Source organism: Phocoena phocoena, chromosome 1 (assembly GCF_963924675.1).
Source record: "Phocoena phocoena chromosome 1, mPhoPho1.1, whole genome shotgun sequence".
NCBI classification, from domain to species: Eukaryota; Metazoa; Chordata; class Mammalia; order Artiodactyla; family Phocoenidae; genus Phocoena; species Phocoena phocoena.
The window spans coordinates 11736230-11763979 of NC_089219.1; the positions used below are offsets into that span (position 1 = coordinate 11736230).

At 50.2% G+C, this 27750-nt stretch overlaps 1 protein-coding gene across 1 annotated transcript in view; it reads left to right on the top strand.

The window, feature by feature from the left end:
- FHAD1 (forkhead associated phosphopeptide binding domain 1) overlaps positions 1-27750 on the top strand; it is a 133441-nt gene that overhangs the window by 96073 nt on the left and 9618 nt on the right. The window contains 13 exon segments of the mRNA XM_065872624.1: positions 636-743; positions 4236-4343; positions 6733-6906; positions 8901-9123; positions 10628-10712; positions 12303-12406; positions 14178-14337; positions 15561-15693; positions 20458-20587; positions 21282-21406; positions 24342-24437; positions 24861-25081; positions 25624-25789. Of these exon segments, the coding sequence (XP_065728696.1) occupies positions 636-743; positions 4236-4343; positions 6733-6906; positions 8901-9123; positions 10628-10712; positions 12303-12406; positions 14178-14337; positions 15561-15693; positions 20458-20587; positions 21282-21406; positions 24342-24437; positions 24861-25081; positions 25624-25789 (1833 nt within the window).

The window sequence follows — 27750 nt, forward strand, 5'->3', positions numbered from 1 at the left end:
AACTGGACGGCTTATCGGCAAGCTGCGTCCTAGATGAAATTCCCTGACTGCGGGCACTAAATACCAATCACAGCCCTCGCATCTTCTCAGAGCTTCCCTTGTGAGCTTTGCCCCGTCCCTCCTAGAGATTGTTATGTGTAGCTCATTAATTCAATACACCGCCCTCCTCTAGAGACCTGATTGTCTTTCAGAGATTTACTTCAACAATGGGAAATTCCATTATTAATGAGATTTTTCTTCTTCTTATCACAGAGGCTGCCTGGCACAATGATAAGAGCTCAGACTCTGAAATAAGACAGGCTTGGTCGCCTCTGCTGGCTTGCTCCCTGCCAGGGCCTCCACCCACAGGCAACGTGAGGGGTTCAATCCTGGCCTCACCGCTAACAAACTCCATGGTCCCCGCACCCTCACCAACTTTCCGTTCCTTAGTTTCCTCATCTGTTAAATGGTGACGCTAACTTCTCTGATGAGGTTGCCGTGAGAGTGACGTGAGTGAGAAGCGCTGGCCTTGGGCCCTGGCACGGAAGACCAACCCTCAACGTTTGAGCTACTGTCATCATAATTAGTATCATCGTTACTAGCAATTTTCCCCCTAAATGTGCAGGCAACCAAAAGGACTGGTCATTGATTTTCAGATTTTGGAGAGCAGCATTGCCCATGAGAAAAGCAGAGCAAAGGAAGCCTTAGAGACAGAAAAGAGAAAAGTGCGAGATCTGGAGAACCGCTTAACCCAGCAGAAGGAGGTCTGAAGAGCAGAGAGAGAGAAGTTGGGCGGTGGCAGCCAAAAGCCCTTTGGAAGGAGCTCCAGAACCAGATGTGAGGCTGTGTCTCGGTGCCCTGATGTAGAGCAGGTGGTAAAGCGGGCAGGTGGGGAGCGGTGCCTCCGTTCAGAGTGGCCGATATCACAACACAGGACTCACCAGCTGTGTGACCCTAGGGCAGATCACTTAACCTCCTGTGCGTCAGTTACCTCATCTGTAACATGGGGAGGGATACAGTCCCTGCCTCGCGGGATTAAATGAGTTAGTGTATATTAAGTACTTAGAACTGCACTCGCGCACAGAGGGCCGTCTTCAAAAGCACTGCTGGCCAACTACCTAGGGAAGGGAGTTGCACTCCAGGGGAGACCCGCTGGGTGGGCGTCTGGGTCAGTCCCTCAGCCAGCATCCTCCTTGTCGTCGAAAGGCATTTATGATGCACCCAGCGTGGGCACAGTAGGAAAACACCTTCTTGGCGCCAGCCTCCTAGTTTCATAGACTCCAAAGTAGACCCTCCCTGGGCCGATGGACAGATAGAGACACAAACATTGCAGAGTAAGATGGAGTAGACGGTAGACAACCAGCTCACACGGTGGTCACATCAAATAAGCACCAGGGGTCAGTGCCTTCTGGAAGAGATGAGAAGTACACCCTCAAGGACAGGGTGATGTGGGAGGGGGAAGGGGTGTCCAAGTGCCAGGCCCAGGCCGAGCCAGTGACATCCACTGCCACCAGCCTGGGGACTGGGCTTACCAGCCGAAGCCGCCATGAAAGGCAGGCCCCAAGGCTTAGAGGAGGGATGAACGCCCGAGTCATGCCCTGAAAGTCAAAGAAGGGCTCTCGGAGCCAGGGGGCCAGGTGGCCGTGCCCTCAGTGACCTGTGATGGCATCTCCAGGAGCCGGACTGTAGGGACAGAGGGGGCACACACAGACATGTGCTGGCTCTCGTGGAACTTCCAGAAACAAAGCTGGTGACTCAATGAATTGTTTAATTCAGTTTTATTCATCCATCTGCAAATATTTACTGAGTACCTACCACGTGCCGGACCTTATTGGGTGTCAGGTATACTGCAGAGCACTAGACGGACCACAGTCATGCCCCCCACTCTAGGGCGGAGGACAGACAACCATGTAAACAAACACAGGTGACTCCAGAGCCACAGGCTGTGGGGTAGACAAAACCAGGGTGGGTTAGAGAGTGGCCCGTCAGCGGGGAGGGTGTCTCCAAGGAGGTGACCTTGCGTAAGAACTGGAGGGCAGAGGGAACACCACGGGAACATCTGCGGGAAGAGAATGCCACTAGGTCAGGGGTCCCAAGTGCAAAGGAGAGGGACTGGAGTTTGCCAGAGGGACAGGGGCAGGACGGGAAGAATGAAATCAAGCTGGAACAAGACGGAAGCCAAATGGGTCAGAGGAAGAAAGCCAGAGGGAGACACCGGGTAGGCGAAGCGAGGCATGGCAGCAGAGCTGGGTGGGCTAAAAGTGTCGATTCTGGTCCCAATTCCAGCTCTGCCCCAACATGCTGTGTGACTCTGGGCAAGCCCCTTGCCCTCTCTGTGCCCCCATTTCTAATGCGGGTGCAGTGACAGAGGTTTGTTTCGAGGAGTCCGTGCATGCATTGTGACCACCTCCGCAGGTGAGGTCAGAGTTCCGGTCGGGTGGGGAGGATGGAGTGCATGGCCGGATATGGGGGCTGGACAGGCAAGCAAAGACCTTGGGAGTGAGGCTGTGCCAGCCCCTGCAGGGAAGTGAGGTCAGAGTCCACACAGGGCGAGGGAGCTCCGACACAGAGCGAGCCTTGTTAAGGGGTAGAACCCAAACTGTGGTCACAGCTGCCCCCACATCAGCCCTTACACAGATGGGCCAGGGGTGGGGCTTTAGAGTGTGGGCTGCTGCTGAGCAGGGTGGCAGGCTCTGTGCCAGTCTACGTTTGAATACACAAGCATGTCTCCTGCCTCCAGGTAGGGTGGGGCTGGAGTCAGGAGGACAGCTCAGGCCAGGTCCAGAAGCCAGGTGGCAGGGTGGCTAGGGCAGGGCACTGGCATCTGAACTGGCACCACCACTTCCTGATGGTGTGACCTTGATGCATTACTCACCCTCTCACTGCCTCACTCACAGCCTCTGTGTCCTCACCTGCAAAATGGGGCGCCGACGCCACCTGGGGGCTCGCGTTCAGTGAACGGTGCAGGCGCTCATGTTGCAGAATTTAGAGCGTAGGCAGTATCATCATCATCGTTTTCCTTTGTAATTTGCCGTTTTCCTTTGTAATTTGCAGGATAAGAGAAGGGAGGGTGCCCTCCCGTGCGGCATGTGGCCTCTTACGTCAGGCAGGACACAGACTCGCAGGGTGGGGTCTGGACAGTCTTAGGCAGACTTGGCAGTGGGAAAATGCCAAGCCCATGCAGGGAGGAGAGTCAGAGCCCAGGTGGGGCGGGGAGGCCCGTGTGCAGAGCAGGGCAGGGGGGATGGAGGCCCAGGACGTAATGCTAGAACAGCAAGGCTGTCGGGAAGATCCTCTTTTCTCCAGGGCCACCCACCCCCAAAGTACAACAATGCCAGTAGATTTTCTTTTTACCCAATAATGTATGTTCACTAAAGAAAATTTAGAAGATACAGACCAGTGAAAAGAAGAAAATATAAATTACCAGAATCTCAATTCACCCCCAAATAGCCATTATTTATATTTTGGTACATAGCTTTCCAGTCTTTTGTTTATGCATATATAAATTACTTATTTCATTAAAATGTTATTCTTGCGAACTCTCATATTGGTACGGGAGGCATAACTACAAGAGTTTCAACAACTGCAAACAGAGTTTCTCGACCCTACTCTGGTTGTTTCCCTCCTGGGACTTGTGTAGTTGAGGCTGGGCTCCAATCCCCTCTCCATCACCGTATCTGTGGGGTATATGTGCTCAGTCCCAAACTGTCCTGGGCTTCAATTTCTGGACCCAAGCCTTTGTAGGCTGGAGAGAGACCGCCAGTGTCCTTTGAAGCCACAGGCGTCAGGCCTGCTGGCACAGGAGGTGTATCCCCCCACCCCCTCCCGCCCCCCACCCCTGTCCTTTGCCTCTCCTGCCCCACCTCCCAAGAAGCCAGGTACTTGCCAACAAGGGACCACACTGGTGCCGTCACCTGTCCGTTTAGTAGTTTAGTTCGTGGCTCAGCGCCCAATGCCTTGACCTGAACACTCACCAGCCTGTCACTTCCTGAACACCAGCCCAGAAATCCTGAAAGATGAATAACTCCCTCTTTTAAGGACACAACTAACCAAGACGTGACTTGCGGGTTCTCACCGTGCTGGGCACACCACCCTTCTCACCTCTCTTTCCAGCGAGCATCCAGTCCCTTGAGCTCTCACTCCCAAACCCTGACTCACTGGTGTCAACGATTACTAATCCTGGCTTCCCCTTGCCGTTGTCACTTCCCTTCCTTTCTCGTGCACACACCCTCAAACCGCTTGTTGTTGACTTCCAGATTTCAGAGAGCAGCATCGCCTACGAGAAACACAAAGCGAAGGAGGCCATAGAGAAGGAAAAGAAAAAGGTGCAAGATCTGGAGAACCGCATAACCAAGCAGAAGGAGGTATGAGTCTCAAAGAGGAAAAGGCATGGAGGAGCCAGCATGGCTGAGCCCCAGGCTCTGGGGGCAGGCGGTCTGGGTTCAAATCCTACCTCTGCCACCCCCTGGCTGTGGGACACTAGGCAGGAGTTGCCACCTCTGTGCCTTGGTTTCCCCACTTATGAAATACAGATGATCCGATAGATCAACCTCACGGAGTCGTGAGGCTTAACTGCTGACATACACAGAGACACGCACCCGGCACTCAGTGAATGCTGCATGCTTTATTACTGTTGTTATTATCATCTCACAGCCAGGAAGTGGAGGGGCAGAACCTGAACCCAGGACTACCTGACTCTAGGACTTCTCATCATCACCCCTCCTCTCCCTATCCTTGACCTTGGTGTAGGCTCAGCTGCTCAGGGTCACAGAGGGGGCGGCAGGATATAGATGCCTGAATGTCTGATCGCCTTGGTGCTACTTCTCCACCAGAATCTGTCATCATCGCTATCATCACCTTCATAATCAAACCACGTTTACGATTATTACTGAGAGTAGGAGATGCAGGAGAAGCAGAAGTTGTTGCACAGGGCCCTGTCTTAGGCACCTCCAAGCTGGAGGACTGATTCACCCCTCCTGGGTCCCAACAGTACAAGACACACATACACACACACACACACACACACACAAACACATGCAAGCCTATATCTCAAAGGTCAAGGCACGTGATAAACACACAACCTGACAATAGTGGGTTAAATTTAAATACAGGTAAATACAATTTCAAAGGATTTTCAAGACCAGATGGGGCTGGGACTTCCACGGTGGTCCAATGGTTAAGAATCTGCCTTCCAATGCAGGGAACGCGGGTTCGATCCCTGGTCGGGGAACTAAGATCCCACATGCCGCAGGGCAACTAGGCCTGCACGCGCCACAACTAGAGAGGAGCTCACACGCCGTCGCGAAGAGCCCTCTCACTGCAACGAAAGATCCCGCATGCCGCAACAAGGATCCGATGCGGCCAAATACATAAATAGATAGACCAGATGGGACTAAACAGATATTCAAGTCTATTCACATCGATCTTAGATCGTTTTCTTCAAAGAAAGGTTCCCAAATATTACCATACATAGAATCACTGGGGGGTTATTTTCTTCTTCTTCTTCTTTTTCTTTCTTTTTTCTTTTTCTTTATTTGGCTGTGCCGCACAGCACGCGGGATCTTAGTTCCCCAACCAGGGATCAAACCCATGCTCCTTGCAGTGGAAGCATGGAGTCTTAACCACCAGACCGCCAGAGAAGTCCCCTGGGGGGGTTGTTTTGGATTAAATAATGTTCATGAAAAGGCTACATGCAGTATGATTCCGACTATATGACGTTCTGGAAAAGGCAAAACTATGGCGACAGTTAAAAGATCAGGGATTAAAAAAAGAAAAAAAAGATCAAGGATTGGTTAGGGGAGTGGTGGTGAACAGACGGAATACGTAGGGTTTTTAGGGCAGTAAAACTATTCTGTGTGATACTATAATGGTAGACACATGTCACTGTACATTTGTCCAAACCCACAGAATGTGCAATACCAAGAGTGAACCCTAACGTAAACTATGGACTTTGGGTGATAATGATGTGTGGAGGCAGGTTCATCAGTGTAAGAAATGTACCAGTCTGATGGGGATGTTGACAGTGGGGGAGTCTGTGCATGGGATGGGGGCAGGAGTTCATGGAAACTCTGTACTTTCTGCTCAGTTTTACTGTGAACCTAAAACTGCTCTAAAGAATGAAGTCAAATAAATAAATAAAGTGCGTCCAGCCCCAGCACGGCGCCTGTCACAAAGCCCACATTCCACAGTGTTGGAGAATGGACCCAAGGAGGAGAGTAGAATTTCGACAAAGATCGGAAGAATGGGTCCCGGGAGGAGGGAGAAGGTGTTGAGGACATGGCGACCAGAGTCCAATCTTGCCGGGGCCCCACGGGACGAGGGGAGGTCACCCCAGGGCCGAAGCCACAGAGGAAGATGGAGGAGTGTCCTGGAGGCAGGTCCTGTGACGAAGGGGTGAAGGAACTTGGCACATTTATCCTGGAAAATAGATTTAGGGAGAGACGTGACAGCCCTCCTCAAATATTTAAAGGGCTGTCTCATAAAAGAGAAATAAAACTTGTTCAATGAGCTCCAGGTGACAGAACTGAGCTCAGAGACCAGAAATCTCAAGTAGACAGATCTCAGCTGCATATAAAAAAAGAGTTCTGTAATCATTGGAACCTTCCAGAGAAAACATGGACTTTGGACTTTAAAAGGATCAACAGAACAATACCAGAACAGAGGTCACCTCCTCTCTGAAAACAGGGGAGGGAGAGGCTATGGTAGATATTTATACCTGAATTTCTGTTAATTTGATGTTTGCTGTTTGTCTAGGAAATAGATTTAAAAATGCAAAAAGAAGACATTTTAAATGATAAATTAAATGATGCATTGGCCATGGTAGAAAAGACTCAGAAAACAAAGACGGCTGAAAGTCTAAAAGCAGAGAGCCTCACCACGAAATTAAGTGAAACATTAGCTGAACTGGAAACTGCTAAGACGAAAATGGTAAGTCAGTGCCTTCTGGGGATGGGAGAATTTTCCCTTCAGTGCGAGATCACGATGCCATGAGGATGCGTGGTTTAGACCAGGGGTTCTCAGCCTCTACACTGTTGATGTCCTGGGTGGGGTAACTCTTTCTCATGTCCTGTGCATTACAGGATGTGTAGCAGCATCCCTGGTCTGTACCCACGAGATGCCAGTGGCACCCTTCCCCCAGTTGTGACGACCAAAAATGTCTTCCAACTTTGCCAAATGTCTCTGGCAGGGTAAAATCACCCTCTGCTGAGAAGCATTAGTTTAGTATAAAAAGTAAACAGAAGCTATGATGACACCCTCTGTCCAGGGTCTTCTAAGATGTTGTAATTCAGGGTCTTCACAGGATCAGGCAGAAGCACTGAGCAGCCCCAGAATTTAGGGATCAGTGACTATTCCTCAGACGTTAAGATAATGTTTTCCAATTTCATCTCAGCCTTCAAGGCCCTCCACCATCAGGGCTCAGTATTGCACCCACCTGTACTTCATACATTGAACAGACAGGTCTGTGGACAAGGAGTTGATGAGGATTGACCTGGCAGAAGTGCACAGAGTGAACCTGAGTGGGACTGGACTTGGAGACACCGGCTCAGGGTGTGGCACGTTGTTGCTGTAGTCCTGAGTCATAGGACCTGGACACTCGGGGCAGCAGAGCAGGGGAAGGAAGGAGTCGCTCTGGAGAGAGTGAGCAGAAAAATGGCAAGACTCGACAACTGATTGACAGGACAGGAGCACTGAGAAGAGGGAGGAACCAAAGGAGGCGGGCGAGCTTGGAGCCAGGGCACCGGGCGGGCTGATGGCACACGGTGGAGACGCGGGGAAGATGGGGGTTGGGGTTTGTATGTGTGTGTGTGGGGGGGTCTCTTGTGGGAGAGGGGCTGTCTTCTGGAGAAGGTGAAGAATTCAGACTGAGACGAGGGTGGGGTACCAAGTTCAAAAGTTGCCCAAACTTTTGACAGGGCAAAAAAATAGATTTGGGGCAAGAAGCAAGACATGGGAACAAAATTTGGAAGACAGCCTTGGGGGAGTGATTGTTGAGAGAGCAGGCACGTGTGAGCGTCTCAGGCAGAGAATTTACGCATCTGGAGAAGATCAGAGGCTCAACGTGTTAAGGGAATCAGGAGGAGGAGGATGACGTCATCCAGGTAGCAGGAGAATGATGTCATCCCGAGAGGGGAGGAAGGTGGGGGGCGGTCAAGGGAAAAGTTCTGACTCACCATCAGGGGACCACTGATCATTTTTGGGTTTTTTTGTTTGTTTTTGCGTGTACGCAGGTCTCTCGCTGTTGTGGCCTCTCCCGTTGCGGAGCACAGGCTCCGGACGCACAGGCTCAGCGGCCATGGCTCACGGGCCCAGCCGCTCCATGGCATGTGGGATCTTCCTAGACCGGGGCACGAACCCGTGTCCCCTGCATCGGCAGGCGGACTCTCAACCACTGTGCCACCGGGGAAGCCCCATTTTTGTTTTTAAGAACTAAAATTCATTCACTTTTCTCTTATAAAATTGTTCACTCATTAATTCAACCCACACTTACTGAGCATCTGGGTCTAGATGCTGTGGCAGGGATCTAGACACTGATGCTGTGGGCATATTGGTAAATAAGAAAGGGTAAGTTTCTGCTCTCATGGAGCTTACATTCCAGTGGGAGCAAGAAATAAAGACATGAGATCACTCAGATGGTGATAAGTGCCTCAGGGGAAATAAAACAGGGTCATGTCTCCTTCAGATAGGCAGTCAGGGAGGGCCTCTCTGAGGAGGTGACATTGGAGCTGAGGCCTGTCACATGAGGCGTCAGCCATGCGAGGAGCTGGGGGAAGATTGTACCGTGCAGAGGGAACAGCACATGCAAAGGTCCTGGGGCGGGGCGGAGCTTGGTGCTGGTGGGTGCAGGGGGCCCATGTTGTTATTGCTGTTATCGTCCTCTTATCCAGCTCCCAAGATCATGTTAACCACGTCTGTTTTCCCAGATCATGATGGAGGAGCGGATGCAGCTGCAACAGCTCACAGTAAGGGCCCTCCAAGAAGAACAGGAATCTCAGAAGCACGGATTTGAAAAACAGATCATGGAATACAAGGACCAAATCAAACAGCACACCCAGACGATTGTGAGTCTTGAAGAAAGACTCCAGAAAGTGGCCGAACACCGTAAAAAAATAGGAGAGATTGCAACGTTGAAGGACAATGACCCAGGTTGGTCCAGAGAGACGCCGAGGAAATCTTAAGTGTTCAGGGCAGGTTCTGATGACCCTGTGGGTCCCCCTAGGCTGATGCAGAAGAAAAGTCTGCGCCTCATTTAAAAGCTCCTCTATTGTCTGGAGGCCTTTTCTTCTTGTTACACAGCAAGGTTAGGCGCCCTCAAGGCCCAGGTTCAACAGAAGTAACAGCAATGAGCAGGGACAGCCTTTGTGCCGAGCCGGTCAGCCAGCGAGGGGCACAGGCTGCCGGGGCTGTTAGGGGTGTCAGAGCAGCACAACGGGAATCATCTTTTCCATGTGGAAACATCCCGTGCAGGGGCCTTTCAAAGGCATCTCTCTGCCATCAGCAATTTGCAACTTTATAACCAGCTGGGGTTTATCCCTTTAAAAAAAAAAAAAGAGGCTGAAGAAAGAACTCAAGAGTTGTGAGCACTTATTCACCCTGAATGACCAAGGTGATGCGTAAAACTAAAGACAGTGAGCTCTTGGAAAAGAGTTCTGGAAGTAGAGGCCTCGGGCCAGGGTTCCTCATCCTCGGCACTAGTATTGTCATTTGGGCTGGAGGGCTCTCGGTTGGGGGCCGTCCTGTGCACTTAGGGTGTTGAGCAGCCTCCCCGGCCTCTGCCCACCGGATGCCAGCAGCCCCCACCCCCACCCCAGTGCGACAACCAAAAATGTCTCCAGACGTGGCCAAACGTCCCCTTCAGGGTAAACTCCCCACTGGTTGAGAACCGTGGTCCTAGTCTAAGCCACTTGACAAGCTGTCAGGGCTTACCTCATGGATTCATTCACTCAACATGCATAACTGATCATCTATTATGTCCCAAGCTCATTCTAGGCACTGGGGGATTCAGCAATGGACAGGCCAGGCAGCTAGCCAAATCACTGCCCTGACAGGGGACCCAGGATGGACAGGGCACCACGGCACGGGCACGGGGCGGGACTCAGTCTCCCAGCCCAAGTCCAGGTCGGAGGGAGGATGTTTCAGCTGGGACCCGAGAGCGACTACATCTTTGTCACCCCACTCTTAGATCCGTGCCTGCCATCAAGCAGATGCTCCCTAAGCATCTGTCGAACGAATAAATGAGTGGGTGAACTGAGGGTGAGGGCGGAAACTGGAAGGCGTGGGCTGAGGAGTAAGTGGGAGGTGAGGACAGGACGAGACTCTTGTCGGGGCGGAGAGCAGGAAATAGGGCAGGAGGTGCGACCCAGGAGTTAAGGCTCCGCCCCTCCTGCGCCCATCTCCTCGTCTGTCAATGGAGTCAGTGATCCCTGCCTTAGAGAGTAGCTGGGAAGATTTCACGAGCTCATACGTGGTGCGGCGGGAGGCGGCAGCCTGTGACACAGAACACACGTTGGTTCCCATTAGGTGGAGAGGGCTGGGGGCATAGGGAAGCTTTGTAAGTTGAGAAAGCCATAGGTGTGTTGATAAGCAAAGGGGAAGGAAGACATCCGCTGTGTAAGGACTGTGGTGACGCTGGCCTGTCCCTCTGATCCAGCCCAGGAGGGGGAAACACAGCAAGACACTGTGGCAGCACCTCCGGTGGAGAGCTCCGCCAAAGACGCAGTGTGTGAACACCTGATGTGAGTACCCGACCGGACCCCTGCTTCTGGCCACGTTGTCGGAGTCTGCAAAAAGGAGTTGAGTCCGGGCTATTCTTGCTGCCATTTGAGTTTTTTGATCCCTGTAGTTTCTCGATCATGTTCAAATTCCAACTCAACACTCTCCAGGTGTGTGGCCCCGGGCAGGTCACGTGACCTCCTGTGCCTCAGCTTCCCTGCTGGTGAGATGAGGTACATGAATGCCAGCTAATGCTATGATTGGCTACTTTTTCCAAGTACCTGCTCGAGGCAAGTGCATTCCTGGGTATTATAAGCGGGTTTCAAACACCACTTGGTTGAGTGGGTCCTGCAGATGGTTAAAAGTTAAGAGGTTGGACTAAACGACCTTGAAGCTCCCTCCCAACCCAAAAGTCCATACCTGGAGTCACAAAGAGCTGACAGTTTCCAGAGAAACAAAATCCATGAATGGGAAAGATCCTGAAAGCCACTGACAAGCAGCGTACAAACAGTAGGCAGGAATGTGATGCAGAGGAAGGATTCAGAAAGTTTCTCAAAAAAGACAAGCCACCAGCCTGAGCCCTGCACCACATACCAGTTACCAAAGTCTAATGTCACAGGGGTTTTACCTCAAGAGGGCAAAGATACTCAGCCTCCATGTTCCGAAAAGTTCCTAACTGACTCCTCCTGGTAGACAGAGCTCTCTCTAAAGACAGCAGTAGCCACGACCTGGAGAAGGATCAGCACCACGTCCCTCTTCTCTGGTCCACTTCCTTAGCTGTGGATACCCCTGAGGCAGAGTTTCATCCTCAAGTTGGAAGAGTTACAGCCAAGGAGTAGAGAGAGAGACAGATAGACAGACACGCACACACAGCACGCGTCTCTCAGGGCTGGGGTGTCTCACCCTTGCTCATAACCCCCCTCAAGGCACCTCTCCCGCTGTCACGCTGGTCCCCTTCCCACGGAACACCGCTTCCCTGTCAGCCACCCTGATCGTCATGGTGCCAAAGACGTCCTGCCCTCTGGGGCATGGGGCCAAAGAGCTGCCCTCATCCCACCCTCCCTGTGTCCCCCTTGATTTTCTGGGCCCCAGGGCCCACACTTCTGCAAAGGGTCCCATGAGCACCACTCACTCACGTGGCACCACGTCTCTCCATCAGGAATTAAAAGAAGCTGGTGAGAGAACGGGAGCCATACCGTCCTCTTCTCTCTCCTCTTCCTCGTCCTCAAAGAATCCCTGAACCCACAAAAAAATAGTCTTCCTTCCTCTTTGCACCAAAGATCAAAAGCCCACAAGAGCATTGGTTCGCGCTGACAGACGCTTGAGCGGCGAGATAGTTTCAGCTTCACGCTAGTTGTATCTCAACCTCAGGGCGAACCCGGCCGGGATCCTTTGTTCTGTCTCCACGTATTTCTTTGTAATGCAGGTGGATCAAAATGGATTTTTGCTTTGAGAGTTTCTAAAGAGTGTGCTTATCGCCCTTGCTGGGACAGGCATCCCATGGACCATCGTTGATTGGGGATCACTTTGCCTTTGTACTTGGCCCCTTCCAGGCACTCAAGACACCAGGGAGATTGAGTTGAACTGACTTGGTCTGTTTCTGTGAATTTCAGAGAGGACTTATTGACTGCTCAGAAGGAAATCCTGTCTCAGCAGGAGATCATGAGGTTAAGGAAGAACCTCACTGAAGCCCATAGCCGAATGTCAGATTTGAGAGGTGTGTACAGTTGCCCATGTCCCTTGATTTCCTGACCCACTTCAAGACAGGAAAGAAACGTGTCTGAAGGGTTGGAAAGCTGGGCATTCAAACTCCCACTCAACCTGACTTCCTGGGCCGTCACAGTACTTTTAGCTCAGGGTCAGCAAGAGCTGTATCCTGGGTATTGAACTGATTCCTTTTGACATGGGGCTACAGGGAACATTCTCAGATGGCTCTGGACCTCTGTGTGGAAAGGCAATTTTCTTTTTCGGAGACAATTTCTGATGACCACAGAGGATTTGTCTCTGGGGGCAAAGGCTTGGGGGTCAACCGTGGGCGCCCCTGGGCAGGCCAGCCGGCACAAGTCCTAGCACCCAACAGCTTAGGGAACTCAAGGAAGGTGTCTCCCGGGCCTCTCCTTCTTCTGATGCAAAAACACCTGCAGCACGTCTGCCTCCCGGGGTTGATTTGGACGTCAGAGACCACTAGACTAGGGGCGAAATAGCTGCGAGGTCTGCTCTCTTCTGGACGGACACAAGTCTGACTGAATATTCCTACTTGACCCTTCTTCTCCCCAGACTTTTATTTTTGCCTCTCTTCTTCTTGCTTCTTAGAGCTGTCTTCTTTTCCCATCCCTAGCTTCCATCCAGCCAAAGGGCAGGAGTCGGGGGGTGTAGCTAGGTTTGGGGAGGTGGAGGGAGGGTGAGGAGCACTCCTCTCGTCCCCATCTCAAATCCGTGCACCCCAGACCTTCAGTGGTGTTTGCTCCTGTGTCTGGACCAGCTGATGCCCCCAAGGCTTTTATGGCAGGATTTCTCAAAGAGTGATTTTTCCATACCAAGTTATGAGAACACGTGGGAGAGAGGCTACAGTGTCCAGTTCTAGAATGGGGAGGCACTGGACCCGGTTCTGGATCTGCTGTTTCTCAGTTGAGCGACTTTAGGCAAGTCCCCTGACCTCTGTGAACCTCAGTTTCTGCACCTGTGACATGAGGGTGTTACTAGGAACTGCCTTGTAGCGTTGCTTTGAAGACTCAAGGCAGTGTTGGTGTCTTTTTTCTGGCCCTGCGATAGTTCCCCGACCAGGGATCAGACCCTCGCCCTCTGCGCTGGAAGCACAGAGTCTTAACGGCTGGACCGCCAGGGAAATCCCAGTGTAGGTGTCTTACTTTGGGTTTTCCCACAAGAAGACCCCCAAGACCAGAATTCCACTGCAGGTGGTTTATTTGAGAGATGATCCCAGGGAAGACAGCAGTGGAAGTGAAGTAAGACAGGAGGGGGAAGAAAGCAGATAACGGCTGTGCTGGCCGGTCAGTGGGCACAGTGGGGGACCGAGGTTACTACTGCAGTGTGGTCGCAGGGGTGCCACCTGGGGGGGGAGGGAGCTGGGCTGCGTACCCCAGCCTGTCTCCACCGGTCCGTGGTTGGAGGCTGTTGCCTCTGGCAGGCTCATGAGCAGTCTCCAGAGGCCTCAGAACGCCATAGGAAACATGCAGAGCAGGCAGCCGAAGGTGCCCTAGAATATGCCACAGGCTCACAGGTCCTGACAGCTGGGGCCGGGCAGGCGCCTCGCGGGCTGCCTCATGGCGCCAGCACTCACTGAAAGGTAATGCCGTTTTGCTGTTTTGGGGGGAAAGACGCACGCAGACCTCCTGGCCGTTACTGAAGCCCCCAGAGCATCCCTGGAGGGTGGACCGCCTCATGGCTCTTAGAGGCCTGGCAGAGCTGCTGTGGCGCTCGCAGAGACCTGGGGCGGGAGACCCCCTAACCAGCTTCCACATCACTCCCAGGGGAGCTTAACGAGAGGCAGAAGATGGAGCTGGAGCGGAATGTGGCGCTGGTCCAGCAACAAAGCAGCGAGCTGAGTGTGCTCAAGGAAAAGATGGCACAGATGAGCAGCCTGCTGGAGAAGAAGGACAAGGAGCTAGAGGCCCTCAAGCGGGCACTCAGGTGGGTAGGAAGGTCTGCACGGCGGGTGTGCGGAGCCCAGGCACACCCAAGTGCCCAGGGAGCCTGGCACAGAGAGGCAGAGCAGGGGGCGAGGGGGGGGGTGGTGCTCAGTCAACGCTGGTTGAAGAGTTGAATGAATGAGTAGAGGAATGAATGACGTACATTTCATTGCTTTACAACCTCATCATTTAAAACAAAGCTTTGCTCAGTTCTGTGCATCTAGACATTCCTGCCCAATATTCCAGATGAATCTCAGCTTAAATGCCACTTCCTCCAGGAAGCCCTCCATCATTCGCCGTCACGAAACATAGCCAAGGGCTCCTGCTCTGCCTGGGGTCCATCAGCTCCTTCGTGCCACTTGAGCGAACCCTTCTCACACAGCCAGGCTGCTCCCACCTGCTGATTGTCTGCCTTCCCCATGAGAACCCCTGTGTAGACTCTATTGACTCCCCAGCATTCACACGGTGCCTGGCATATAAAGGAATGTAGTAAATATTGACTGTACAAAGGTATAGACTGGAGGTGTCAGAGGTCAGCTTAAACTAAATATATTGTTGTTGTCCCACGGATTCATCTCAAAAATACATGTGAGTTTGCATTTCCATCTATAGTGTATCCATATTTTGACATAAGATTAATGTTTTTCCCAAGGAAGTTTGCGTAGAATTGATATCTCATGTATACTCTGTAGCTTCATGTGCTCCGTGGTTCATGGCCAAGGCAGATTCACATAGTGGTTAAAAGAATAGGCTCCAGACCCAGGCTACATGGATTCGAGGCCAGGCGCCTTCACCTACAAGCTCCATGACCACAGGCAAATTGCTATATGTCTCTCTCCTTGTCTGTAAAACGGGGCAAGCAGAGTTCCCACCTCATGGGACTTCTATGAGAAACAGAAGGGTTGACAAATAATAAGTGTTAGAAACAGCAGACACACAGTAAATACCCCCCATGAATGTCACAGCAGGTGTCCTGCAGACCCAATGCAGGAAGCAAGGATGGGTAGGGGCCTGCCTGTCTGGTCACTATAGCCTTAAGTCCCCCGAAGCTCATTTCCCTAGAAATCTTCGGGCAGTAGACTTGAAGGCTCAAAGATTTTGGTTCCCTGTAAAAATGGGAGTCCCTTTTCCAATTCTGTTCGTGGGTACAAAGGTCATTCACGGTTCCCGGAATTCATGCTGCCAACGACTCTGCTGCCCAGTGTCTCATCTTCTCTGCCCTAGGGCCTCCCAAGAGAAACACAGACTCCAGCTGAACAAGGAGAAGGAACAGAAGCCCAGGAACACAACCCAGATGTGTGACATCTCGGTGCAGATAGAACCAATCCACACCGATATTTTCTTGAGCAGCCAGGAAGTGAGTGCCTGCCCTGTCCCTGGGCAGCTAGAAAGACAAGCTAAGAAAGAGCCCAGCAGTGGCTTTCTTTGTGCTTTTTTTTTTTTTTTTGCTTTTTTTTTAACAGGGTGATGTGAGGTTCCAGTTTGAAAGAGAAGGCACAGCTGGGGAAGGGCGGTCCAGGCAGGGTAATTGCCACTACAAAGGCCCTGAGGCAGAAATATGTTTCAGGAGGAATATACGTGGGAAGGAGGGCACTTTGGGATCTAGGAGAACTTTTATTATTATTATTGTGTGTGTGTGTGTGTGGCTGTGTTGGATCTTCGCTGCTGCATGCGGGCTTTCTCTAGTTGCGGCGAATGGGGGCTACTCTTCGTCGTGGTGCGCAGGCTTCTCATTGCTGTAGCTTCTCTTGTCGCGGAGCACGGGCTCTAGGCGCACGGGTTTCAGTAGTTGCGGCACGCAGGCTCAGTAGCTGTGGCTCGCAGGCTCTAGACTGCAGGTCCAGTAGCTGTGGCGCACGGGCTTAGTTGCTCCACGGCATGTGGGATCTTCTCGGACCAGGGATCAAACCCGTGTCCCCTGCATTGGCAGGCGGATTCTTAACCACTGAGCCACCAGGGAAGCCCCTTTCTTTGCTTTTGTAAACATCTTCATTTTAAGTTCCAAAAATATTACTTGCTTATGTGGACGTGTGCCATCAGACCTTTTCCTCACAGAGACCACCACGTGCTTGTACAGTCAGGACTGTGCAGTGGTTGAAGGTCAGGCTTGGATTCGATTCCAGTCTTGACTCCTCCACTCAGAAACCGTGTGACCTCAAGGATGCACCTGAGTACCAATTCCCTCATCTGGGAAGTGGGAGTAATACCAGTCACCACCCCCCCATGGGGTTGTTGAGAAATGAATTTATACACACAAACACGTGCAAACTTACATATACATATATTTATTTAATAGGGTATTTTTCAAAACATGGTATCAAGCCACATATATTCTGCAACTATTTTTTTCTCACATAAGACTATTTAATGGGCATATTGTCAAGTAAGCATGTAAAGATCTACCTCATTCTTTTAAATGGCAGCAATGAATTCCATCATGTCCCTTTTATCCAGCCAGTCCTGTACTGATGGACATTTGTTTCTACATCCACACGTTGCTGTAGTTAACATCCTTGTAAGTATGTAGAACAAATTCCTAGATGTGATTCCGAGATGTCCAGAGGACAGCCTAAACTGTGCTTGGTATGGCCAAACTGCCTTCCCAAAGAGCCATGCCACTGACACTCCATGGCTGACTCTTGGCAACCTCTGCCCAGAGGCCTTTGCATGCCTGGAAGTCCCAGCGGCGCAGCACACAGGGATCATGTCTTAGAGCGAGAAGAGCCTTCACCACGCAGTCCTCAACGGTGGCGCTCACATCTGTCCCCGTGGCAGGGGCTGTGATGCTCCCCATTGTACGTGGGCGGCTGACCATGGGTATGGCGCTTCCTCGAGGCCCCGGGTTTCCTGGAGTCCAAGGATCTCCTTTGCTTTGTGAAACTAGAGAGCAGAGCGTTTCAGTAATGGGCTTTGGACTTTCACTTGGAGACAGGGCCAAATGTGTCAGCTTGCCTTCCTGCCTTCACAAAGATGCCTTTCCCCTGCCAAAGAGCAGTGAGCCAGGGCCGCCCGCAGCGTGAAGGAAAGGGCTCAGCCCTCCAGCCCTGGCAACAATCACCATCCAGAGAACTTTAGCAGAGGTGTCTCCTCGTTACTAGGGCCACCTGGCGATGGCGCTGCAGCGGGTTCCGCAGCTGTGAGCTCCACGGGGCCGGAAGCAGGTCTCACTCCTGTCGGAATCCAAGCTCTTCGTGCAGGACCCGGCGCATATTCATTCACACGTTCAACAACTATTGAGCACCTGCTGTATGCCAGGCCCTGTGCTGTGCTCAGGGGAGGATGCTCAGGGTCCCTGCTCACACCAGACCCCCTGCGACTCTGCACGTGTTTGCTGGAAAGGACTGTTGACCAGAGGCCTGTGATTTTTAGTTTCTGTGACGAGGAGGGGTTAGTTGAGGAAGATGGGGGAGGGAGGCTGCAAGATAAAAGTAACAAGGATTTTTTCTTTCTCAGAACGGCTTTCCACACTCAGGCTACTTCCTGCTTTCTAAACCAGAGTGGGTCAGAGGGCTTAAGCATTGTATGAGAAAGAATCTCCATCTTCCCTAAATAAATAACTTCCCAGAAGAGCCATGAGTAAGGGTCACATCGGGCTCAGGCGAGCTCTGCAGGCAGAGGAAGGGCTGTCACCAAGCCCGGCTACTGCGGCTGCCCCACCCCCAAGGCCGGTCACCCCTGCCCACCTCCTCCTCTCCAGCCTCCAGCATGTGCTCACACACACACACACACACACACACACACACACACACACACACATTCCTGGTGTTTACTCCCAAGGCAAACATACACCCTCAAAGAGAGGGAGGCCAGTGTAGAAAGAGCCTGGGAAGTAAGCTGGCTGTAGCCAGAGTCGGGCTCCATCGAGGTCCTACTAAGTGCAGCCGGGGGTAGAGTGCCCCCTTCTCTCAGGGACTGAGCCCTGGTCCCAGCAGGAACACTGGGGCAGACCCCTTCCGGCTCCGTATTTCTTGAGCCCCTGCTATGCCCGGGGAATAAGGCTGGGCCCTGGGAATAGCACAGTCTACAACGGAGACAAACTGTGCTCTCACAGAGCCCACATTCTGGAAAAGGAGAGACACAGGCAATAAACAAGTCAACGTCGAACAAAATGTCCAGCGGGAGTGAACGCTCCGAGGAAAGATACAGCAGGATTCGGGGTAGAGTAGCGTGTGGGAGGGGGCCTCCCAGGAGGAGACCAGGAGCAGAGCCTGAATGAAATGAAGGAGTGAGTGGTGGGGACGTGGGGTGAGAAGTGTGGCCCCAGGAGGACCTCAGACGGCCCTGCTGGGCTCCCCGAGTGAGGCCATGAGCCTTGTGCCCATCGTGGCCAGCATGGGGCCTGGCACATGTCACATGGGCCTTCAATAAGCATTTTTTTTTTTTTTTTTTTTTTTTTTTATGCGTTACGCGGGCCTCTCACTGTTGTGGCCTCTCCCGCTGCGGAGGACAGGCTCCGGACGCGCAGGCTCAGCGGCCATGGCTCACGGGCCCAGCCGCTCCGCGGCATGTGGGATCCTCCCAGACCGGGGCACGAACCCGTGTCCCCTGCATCGGCAGGCGGACTCTCAACCACTGCGCCACCAGGGAAGCCCTTTCAATAAGCATTTGATGAATCAAGGAAGGAAGAGCAAATAAATGTCCCTTTCCCTCTTCTCTGCTTTGTTTTCCTGGTAGCATTTATCACTTTCTGGAATTTGAACATGTCTTTCTACTTGTTTGGTGTGTCTGCCCCATAGCAATGAGCCCCCAGCAGCAGAGCTTTCTGCCTGGTTCCCCGATCTCTCCCTAGTGCCTAAACAGTATCTGGTGAGCACTGTCTCTCTGAACCAAAATTGTCATAAGATTGTGATAAAACAAACAAGTTGTCAGTTTCTTCCCTTTCTCGCCATTTTGACTGGGACCTTCCCTAGCCACAGTACTTACATCTGAAGACCATTCCCCAACACCCCATCCCATTTCCAGTTTCTTTCTTTAATATCTATCACTGTCCACCATCTGTTTTCCATGATTATCTTATGTATTGTCTGTCTGCTCACACTAGGATGCAGAATCTATGATAACAGGGATTTTGCCAGTTTTAGTCGCTGCTAAGTTCCCAGAGCCTAGCACAAGGCATGGCACATAGACCTGCTCAATAAACCTTTGTGGTATGAATGAGTGGATGAATGAATCACTTACCCTAGGGAAGTGTTGTTTAATTTGGAGTCTACGACAGGGCTTCAGGGGGTCCTTGAAGCTCCAGAAGTTGTCTGCAAATTTTTGTACGTGAATTTTTCTGGAGGAAGAAACCCGCATTCTTCCTGTTCTCAAAGGGGAGAATATGTACATGACCCTTAAGAGATGAGGAAGACCTTTCCTTGTCTGTGCCCTTTGTAAACCCAACTCTAGCGACATGGCTAGTGACTACCATATTGGAGGGTGCAGATAGAGAATACTTCCATTGTTGCAGAAAGTTCTGTTGAACCACACTGTTCCAGAGAGTCCAGGAGTCTCAGAGGAGTGTTTTCCTTTCTGCAGACCAGCCAGGAGTCTGCCCATCAAATTCCCTCGAGCAGATATTAAACCACCATCCTTATTACCAGCTAAGAAGAAAATATCACATGTTCTTACCTAAAAAATGCCCCTCCAGGGACTTCCCTGGCAGTCCAGTGGTTAAGACTCTGCGCTTCCGCTGCAGGGGGCGCGGTTTCGATCTCCGGTCAGGGAACTAAGATCCCGCATGCCACACGGTGCAGGCAAAAATAAAAAATGCCCCTCCAGGAGCGAATTTGATGTGATTATTCAGAGATGAGACCAGAATGACAACAAGTGGAAACCCAAGCTTAGAAGAATATTAGAAGAAAAAGAGAAATAAAACATGGGGATGGAACATAGAGGGGATCTCTTATTTATAGTGATGCTAAGTAGGTAGGAAAGTTGGAAATCTTCCTAGATGTGACTTTGTATTTGAAATGAAATTTTTAAATTCCTTCTCTGCTGAAGCCCCTTAATGATATTTTCCAAGGTACTAAGTAGGTGACGGGGTTTCTGCTAATCCATGATTTGTTCATGTTTCTTCAAATACAAGAGAGGGAGATTCTGATCCCTGATAAAGCTGCTGTCCTCACCATTCTGGCCACAGGAGCAGTCCTTCGGTGATCTAGGGGCCAAGTGCAAAGGGTCCCGACATGAGGAAGTCATTCAGCGTCAGAAAAAGGCCTTATCCGAGCTTCGTGCGCGAATTAAAGAACTTGAGAAGGCCAGCTTGCCAAGTAAGTTTCCTCCGTCCTAGTCACCCGCTCTGTGCTGAGAGCTGTGGGCCCCAGACTTGAGGGTTCACTTTGGGGACTGACCAATTTGCCAGGACCACCATCTTCTATCCCCATCATTTCATAACTAAAAGGACATAGTTATAAAAAAAAAAAAAAAAGATGGGCAGGAAAAAAAAAATTGGGCAGACATGATCTCAGAGTCAAGAGCAGGCCTTGATATTAAATAAACAGGATTTCATGAAAAACTCACAACCTTGTCCTTCTTTTTCTGATTTCACTGTGGCCCAGTGGAAACTTTTTCATAGACTGATGCTGTGCAAGGACCAACCTTGGGGAACTTCCCAGGATAAATACCCTGTGTAGAGGGAATAGGGCTTTCAAGAAACCAAGCTTGCTGCTGGGTAGAGCACTGGGCTAGGACGCAGAATCCTGGGTTCAAGTCCATCCTCATACCTGTGGCTGAAGGTTCACCCGCAGTGCCTCAGCCCTGTGAGGCTGCGCACTCATATTAGCTGTGTGGCCTTGGACAAGTCATTTCACCTCTCTGGGCCTTGATTCCTCACCTACCAAGGGAGGATGGTGAGGTAATTAGTACTGGCCTGTGGTAAGTGTCCAGTAAATAGCAGCTGTGATTTTTACATGCAGTAACTTCTTCCTGAGCCTTTCTTTTGAGTGCAAATTATTTCTTTTATAGATCATAAAGACCACATGGATGGATCATTTCTAGACTTAAAGACCCTCGGGATGGAAAAAAATGTTCAGAAAATATGGGATGTAAAACCTGACTTGCCAACTTTTTCAAGAGTAGAGATCCGAGCGGTAACCAAAGAAAATTTGTCTCTGCACTGACTGACACGTGGAGAGGGTGGGCATGAGGACAGACACTAGCCGTGTGCCCTGGCACCACTGGATACATCATTGGTTCGAGGCCAGGTCCTCCCTGATGGGCTAGCACCTGTATGGACCGGTCGGTGCCTGGCCGTACCAGCGGTCCAATGTTTGAATAGAAAGGTGGCTTCCCATCATGTACAGCGTGACGTAGCATTGCACTGATGTTGGCCAGGTCAACCTCTGGGCCCTCCTTTTCACATCACATGTTATATTCTGCAGACAATATTCAACAAGCTAATGTACAACATTATGTCCCGAGCTTGCCTAATATTTGCTTTTTGCTATAAACGGAAAAACATGAACGCATAAAGGGCAGCAGAAGGGAGCCATGATGATTAAGAAGACACAAGTTCTAGAATCAGAGATCTGTGTCCTAATCCCAGCTCTGCAAGCTCTGTGACCTTGGGCAGGCTCCTAACCTTTCTGGGACTTCATTTCCCGGCTGTAAAATGATGATGGAAAAATTACGGGAGATAATTATGTAAAGTGCTTGTCCCAGTGCCTAGCCCATAGCGAGCACTTTAATAGATGATAGCTATTATTATTAAACAGTATTATCCAAGAAAAGCTTCCTTTCTTAGGGAGCATAGTTTGTATTTGCCAGGATTTTCAGAAGTCATTTGATTGTTAGGTTGGAGGTGCCCTGTATCCTAAATGGATGCTCGATCGCGTGTTTGATTGACACATGACAATGGACAGCTCAGGTCAGCATTAATCACAGGACCTGCTGGGTGTGGCTTGCTGCGGCAGCTGGTCTAAACCAGCTTTTGGAAAAAATAATAAAGCCATCCTATCTGTACCAGCATTTTCTCCTACCGTTTTTCTAGACATTTGCTCACACGTCTAGAGATGTGAGTCTTCAGAAACTTGTTGGTTTTCCTGATAAACTTGAACCTTCCTTCTCTGAGGTTGGGAGTAGAGGGACCATCTCCAGGTGGGGAGCTCAGCTGGATCTCACATCCTGATGCTGCTGCTTCCAAGATTTACCTTCTCCTCGGCAACAAGCCCTCATCCCACCACCGACACCACAGAGCAGGAAACCTCCCAACTCTCAAGCCTCCAAGGTTGGCAGTAATTAAACGAAAGAGCAGGAGGAAGAATAGCTGACATCTGTTAACTGCTTACTGTGTGCCAGGCGTGGAGCTCAGCCGGCTACATGCCTCATCTCACTTAGCCATGGTAGCAGCCTTGTGTCATAGTTACTATTATCGTCCCCATTTAACAGATAAGAAAAATTAAGGCTTCAGGAGGTCAGGTACCTCACCCAAGGTCACAGAATAATGATTGAAGAAGCCATGGGTGTGTCCCTGGTGGTCTGTCTGCTAGCCTGCAGAGACCGGGTGGGGACTGTGTGATTGGATCCTGTAGCCCAGGCTCTTCCTTAGTGACCCTCCCCTCAGGAAAAGAGGGGGAATCTGGAGAGGTACAGAGGATGCAGCTGAGGGTAGCTGAAGCCACTGAGCAGCATCGCAGGTTCTTTTTGCAGCAGATCTGCCCGGTTTATTGTCATCTTCAGATGCCCTCTTTTATTCTCATCTCCACAGATACATAGACAAATATGTCCACTCTTATCTATCACAGTCACTTTGGGGGCCTTTTTATTTTTGTAGTTTTTTTTTTTTAATCTCAGAGGTTTTCAGGGTAGTGCCAACACATGCTAGGGCTAAGAGATGCTCATGGCAAGCATTAAAAGCCAATTTATTTTTTAAGGAGGCTTATTATGGTTGTTTGTAGTTGTTCAGATCAGGCCCCCTGTTCAGTCTGGTGGCCTTTCCATGCAGTCAGTTGGGCTTCCAGCAGCCAGCTGGCTGGTTGGGGTCTTAGGGAGATGCAGCTGCAAATACTATCTGCACTGGCTCTGGAAAGGGTCTGAAGTGACGCCCACCCACCAGGTTCCAGAGCTAGGAGAAGGTTTGGCCAAATTTTGTGAGGGTATGGTTTCCGCTGCATAGAAATGAGATTCCTTTAATAAAAAGGAGGGAGGCTATTTTCTACTTAACCTTCATTCATTCATTCAACAAACATGCCCACTATGCACCACTCGGTGCCAGGTGCCATGCTGGGCGCAAGGAGGGGGATAGTGAGCAAAGGCAACACGGTCCCCATTTCTCTGGAGCTTGTCTTCTCCACATCGGCGGTACTGATTTTTTGAGCCAGGTAACTGTTTGTTTGGGAGACTGCCCTATGTATCGTGGGGTGTTTAGCAGCATCCTTGTCCTCTACCCACTAGACGCCAGCAGCAATTATGACAACCACAAATGTGTCCAGGCATTGCTAAATGTCCTGGAGGGGGTAGGGTGGACAGAGTCACCCCTGGTTGAGAACCACTGGCCTAAAGGGAAGACAGACGAGACAGTGGCCAAAGAATGGCACAAGCGATGCATCATTTCAAAGGCAGTCGTGCTCTGAAGGGGTAGGAACACAGTCATAAAGAAAGCAGTTCACAGAGTCAGACTGGATTTAAAACCAACTCTCTTGGCATGGACATATATACACACACACGCTACCAAAGGTAAAATGGATAGCTAGTGGGAAGCAGCTGCATCGCGCAGGGAGAGCGGCCCGGTGCTGTGTGTCTACCTAGAGGGGTGGGATAGGGAGGGTGGGAGGGAGACGCGAGAGGCAGGGGATATGGGAACATATGTATATGTATAGCTGATTCACTTCGTGATACAGCAGAAACTAACACACCATTGTAAAGCAGTTATACTCCAATAAAGATGTTAAAAAAAAAAAATCAACCCTCTCGAATTATTCTTTAGTAACTTTCCAGTTCTTCCATTATTCTTTGGGTTATTCTTCTGGATGTAGAAAATCATAATGGAATGCCAAGAGAGTTTTTTTTTCTTTCTTTTTATTTCAGCCTCAAAATGGCCTTTCCAGCCCAGGGTGCATCATGGCCACTGAGAAGTTAGGGAAAACGGATGTGGCTGAGGCTTTAGATCTTAGTGAAAAGCTGGTAGGTACACCCAGCATCAGTCCCCTCCTGTCCAAACCTGCGTGCCCTGCAAATGGTTTAAACATCAACCCCACATACATATTTATTTGTTACAGTAGCTCCACGAGACCCATCTACTATCCCAGCATGGGCTGGAAATTGCACAGCCAAATTCCTTGGAAGACTGGGTAGTAAGAGTGAATGTTTATGTCTGTTGTCATTCCCCCTCCCGCCCGCCCCCCAATTCTCAAAAAGGCATGGTGTAAATGGATGCGGCGAAAATGAAAGTCGTACTAAAAGCCCCAAATGCACTCATTTGCAAAGCATGTGTTTCTTCTCTGCAATTGCAGAAAATGAATGAAACAGAATTAGACGTTTGCCTCCTCAAAGTGGCCACCAGCGGTCTTGGGCCAGGCCTCTTACCTGCGAAACGCTTTCTCGTAGTACATGGATATGAGCAAAACCCTCGGGAGTCTGATGAATATCAAAGATATGTCAGGTCACGTGTCCATGAAACACCTCTCCCCAAAAGAGAGGGAGAAGGTCAACCAGCTTCGACAAAGAGACCTCGACCTGGTGTTTGATAAGATCACCCTACTCAAGAACCAGCTGGAGAGAAAAGAAGAGCTTTTGAGGCGATACGAGAAAGACATTGAACAGCTCAGGTACGGCCCGTGTCCCCGGCAAAAGGCCCAGGCCTCCATTCTCCAGGCTAAACCTCGGGGCAGCTGCAGACCCGTAGGGACCAGGACAAGAGGGCAGAGGCCTGGGTGTGGAGGGGGGAAGCGGGATGGTGACTCAGGGCCTGATGGACCCAAGTCTCTGGGCGAGAAAGCAGCAGTTAAAGTACCCTACTCTCTCTTAAGGAATAAGGTGCACCTTTTATGAATGTGTCTGATGTTTCACCATGTGTGTGCTTTTCATAATTCCATCATATTTTCAGTGGTATCAGCTCTCCCACCCTCTCTGGGAAATTGGGAGGGGCTGGTAGCATAACCTTCGCCACCTTCATGCTACACTTCCACAGCCAATGGGCTATTTATTCTGCCCTCTATTCCCCAAATCTTCATCCTTCTCCCCCACTTGTAATGAAACCGCTAAGTTAGGCATATGTAGAAGTGTTCTGAGAATCCCCCAGGTTGGGAGCATTGGTGGTCAGTTGAGAAAGATGAGGGGAAAAGAGACTTTGTCTCTCCTGTGTGCCCAGGCAGAGCAAAGTGTCGGTTCAGATGTACCAGTCACAGGTGGCCAAGCTGGAAGACGACATCTACAGAGAGGCCGAAGAAAAGGCGCTGCTGAAGGAGGCCCTGGAGCGCGTGGAACAGCGGCTGCACCAGGAGAAGAGGGTCCACAGGGCGATCAGGCGGCAGGAGGTGAGAGGTCCCCGCTCGGAGCAGAGCCTCTGAGGCTGCCCCTCAGCTCCCTTTAGAAGCAGCCACCTGAGGTCCTAGTAGGATCCAGGTAGCACAGAATGCATTCGCCGACGCAAAGGAAGGTGTCAGAATAGCTTTAGCATTAGGCAGACCTACGTTTAGACTCGTTCTACCATTTACTGTGTGACTTCAGGCAGCCTTCTTTCTTTTTTTATTTTTTAACATCTTTATTGGAGTATAATTGCTTTACAGTGTTGTGTTAGTTTCTGCTGTATAACAAAGTGAATCAGCTATATGCATACATATATCCCCATATCCCCTCCCTCTTGTGTCTCCCTCCCACCCTCCTCATCCCACCCCTCTAGGTGGTCGCAAAGCACCGAGCTGATCTCCCTGTGCTATGCGGCTGCTTCCCACTAGCTATCTGTTTTACATTTGGTAGTGTATATATGTCCATGCCACTCTCTTACTTCGTCCCAGCTTACCCTTCCCCCTCCCTGTGTCCTCAAGTCCATTCTCTACATCTGTGTCTTTATTCCTGGCCTTCCCCTAGGTTCATCAGAACCTTTTTTTTTTTTTTAGATTCCATATATATGTGTTAGCTTAACCTCTCTGAGACTCCTAGTCTAGCTTGTCTCTATTTCTTTAAACTTGTTTTTAATTTAATTTTTATTTTATATTGGAGTATAGTTGACTTACAGTGTTGTGGTAGTTTCAGGTGTACAGAAAAGTGATTCAGTTATACATATACATATATCTATTCTTTTTCAGATTCTTTTCCCATATAAGTTATTACAGAATATTGAGTAGAGTTCCCTGTGCTATACAGTAGGTCCTTGTTGATTATATATTTTATATATAGTAGTGTGTATATGTTAATCCCAAACTCCTAATTTATCCCTCCCCACCACATTTCCACTTTGGTAACCAAAAGTTTGTTTTCAAAGTCTGTGAGTCTGTTTCTGTTTTGTAAATAAGCACATTTGTATCATTTTTTTTAGATTCCACATATAAGTAATATCATATGATATTGGTCTTTGTCTGACTTACTTCACATAGTATGATAATCTCTAGGTCCATCCATGTTGCTGCAAATGGCATTACTTCATTCTTTTTGATGGCTGAGTAGTATTCCATTGTATATATGTACCACATCTTCTTTATCCACTCCTCCATCGACAACATTTGGGCTGCTTCCACGTCCTGGCTGCTGTGAACAGTGCTTTCTGAGACTCACAGTCTAGCTCGTCTGTATTTTTTTTAACTTTTGATAATTCGTGTATCTTATCTTGTTCTTTCTATTCAGATAACTACTTTTTCTACCAGTTTTACTGAGGCATAATCGACATACAGCAGTGTATTGAGCTTAAGGGTGTACAGCGTAATGACTCGAGTCACCTACCTCATGAAATGATTACCACAATAAGTTTAGTGAACGTCCCGAATTTTTTTAAAGGCGGCTATTCTTACTTTCATTGTTCTGCCAGGTGCTGGGGATATGCCGATGAATAAGCTCTCTGAGAATAAAGATTTTGGTTTGCTATTCTGAGTACCCAGAATGGTACCCAAGTCCTTCTGACTTGGGGCTGTGTATCTGTACACGCATGCTTGCGTGTATGTGTGTACATGTGAGTATGTGCTGTGTGTTTGCACGTGTGTGTATTTGTATGTGTGTGTGTGTTGCCTGCATGAGCTCTAAGGAGGCCAAGGTCACAGAAGGGCGCCCTTCTCCTCAACCAGGAGGTGATGGTCAGATAGCTCCTTGCAGAAGCCTGCCCTCCATCCTGCAAACTTTCCAGGCAGTAGGTTTCCAGACAGCAGGCTCTCTGGCTTATAGCCCCAGAAATGAAAAGTGGCTGTCCTGCTCTGAGGGAGCCTGGGTGCAGTGTTTCCAGTACTCACTGCTCTGAATTAAACATCACAGGCCTTAGTCTGCGTGTGTCATGGGGCTGCCTCAGGCA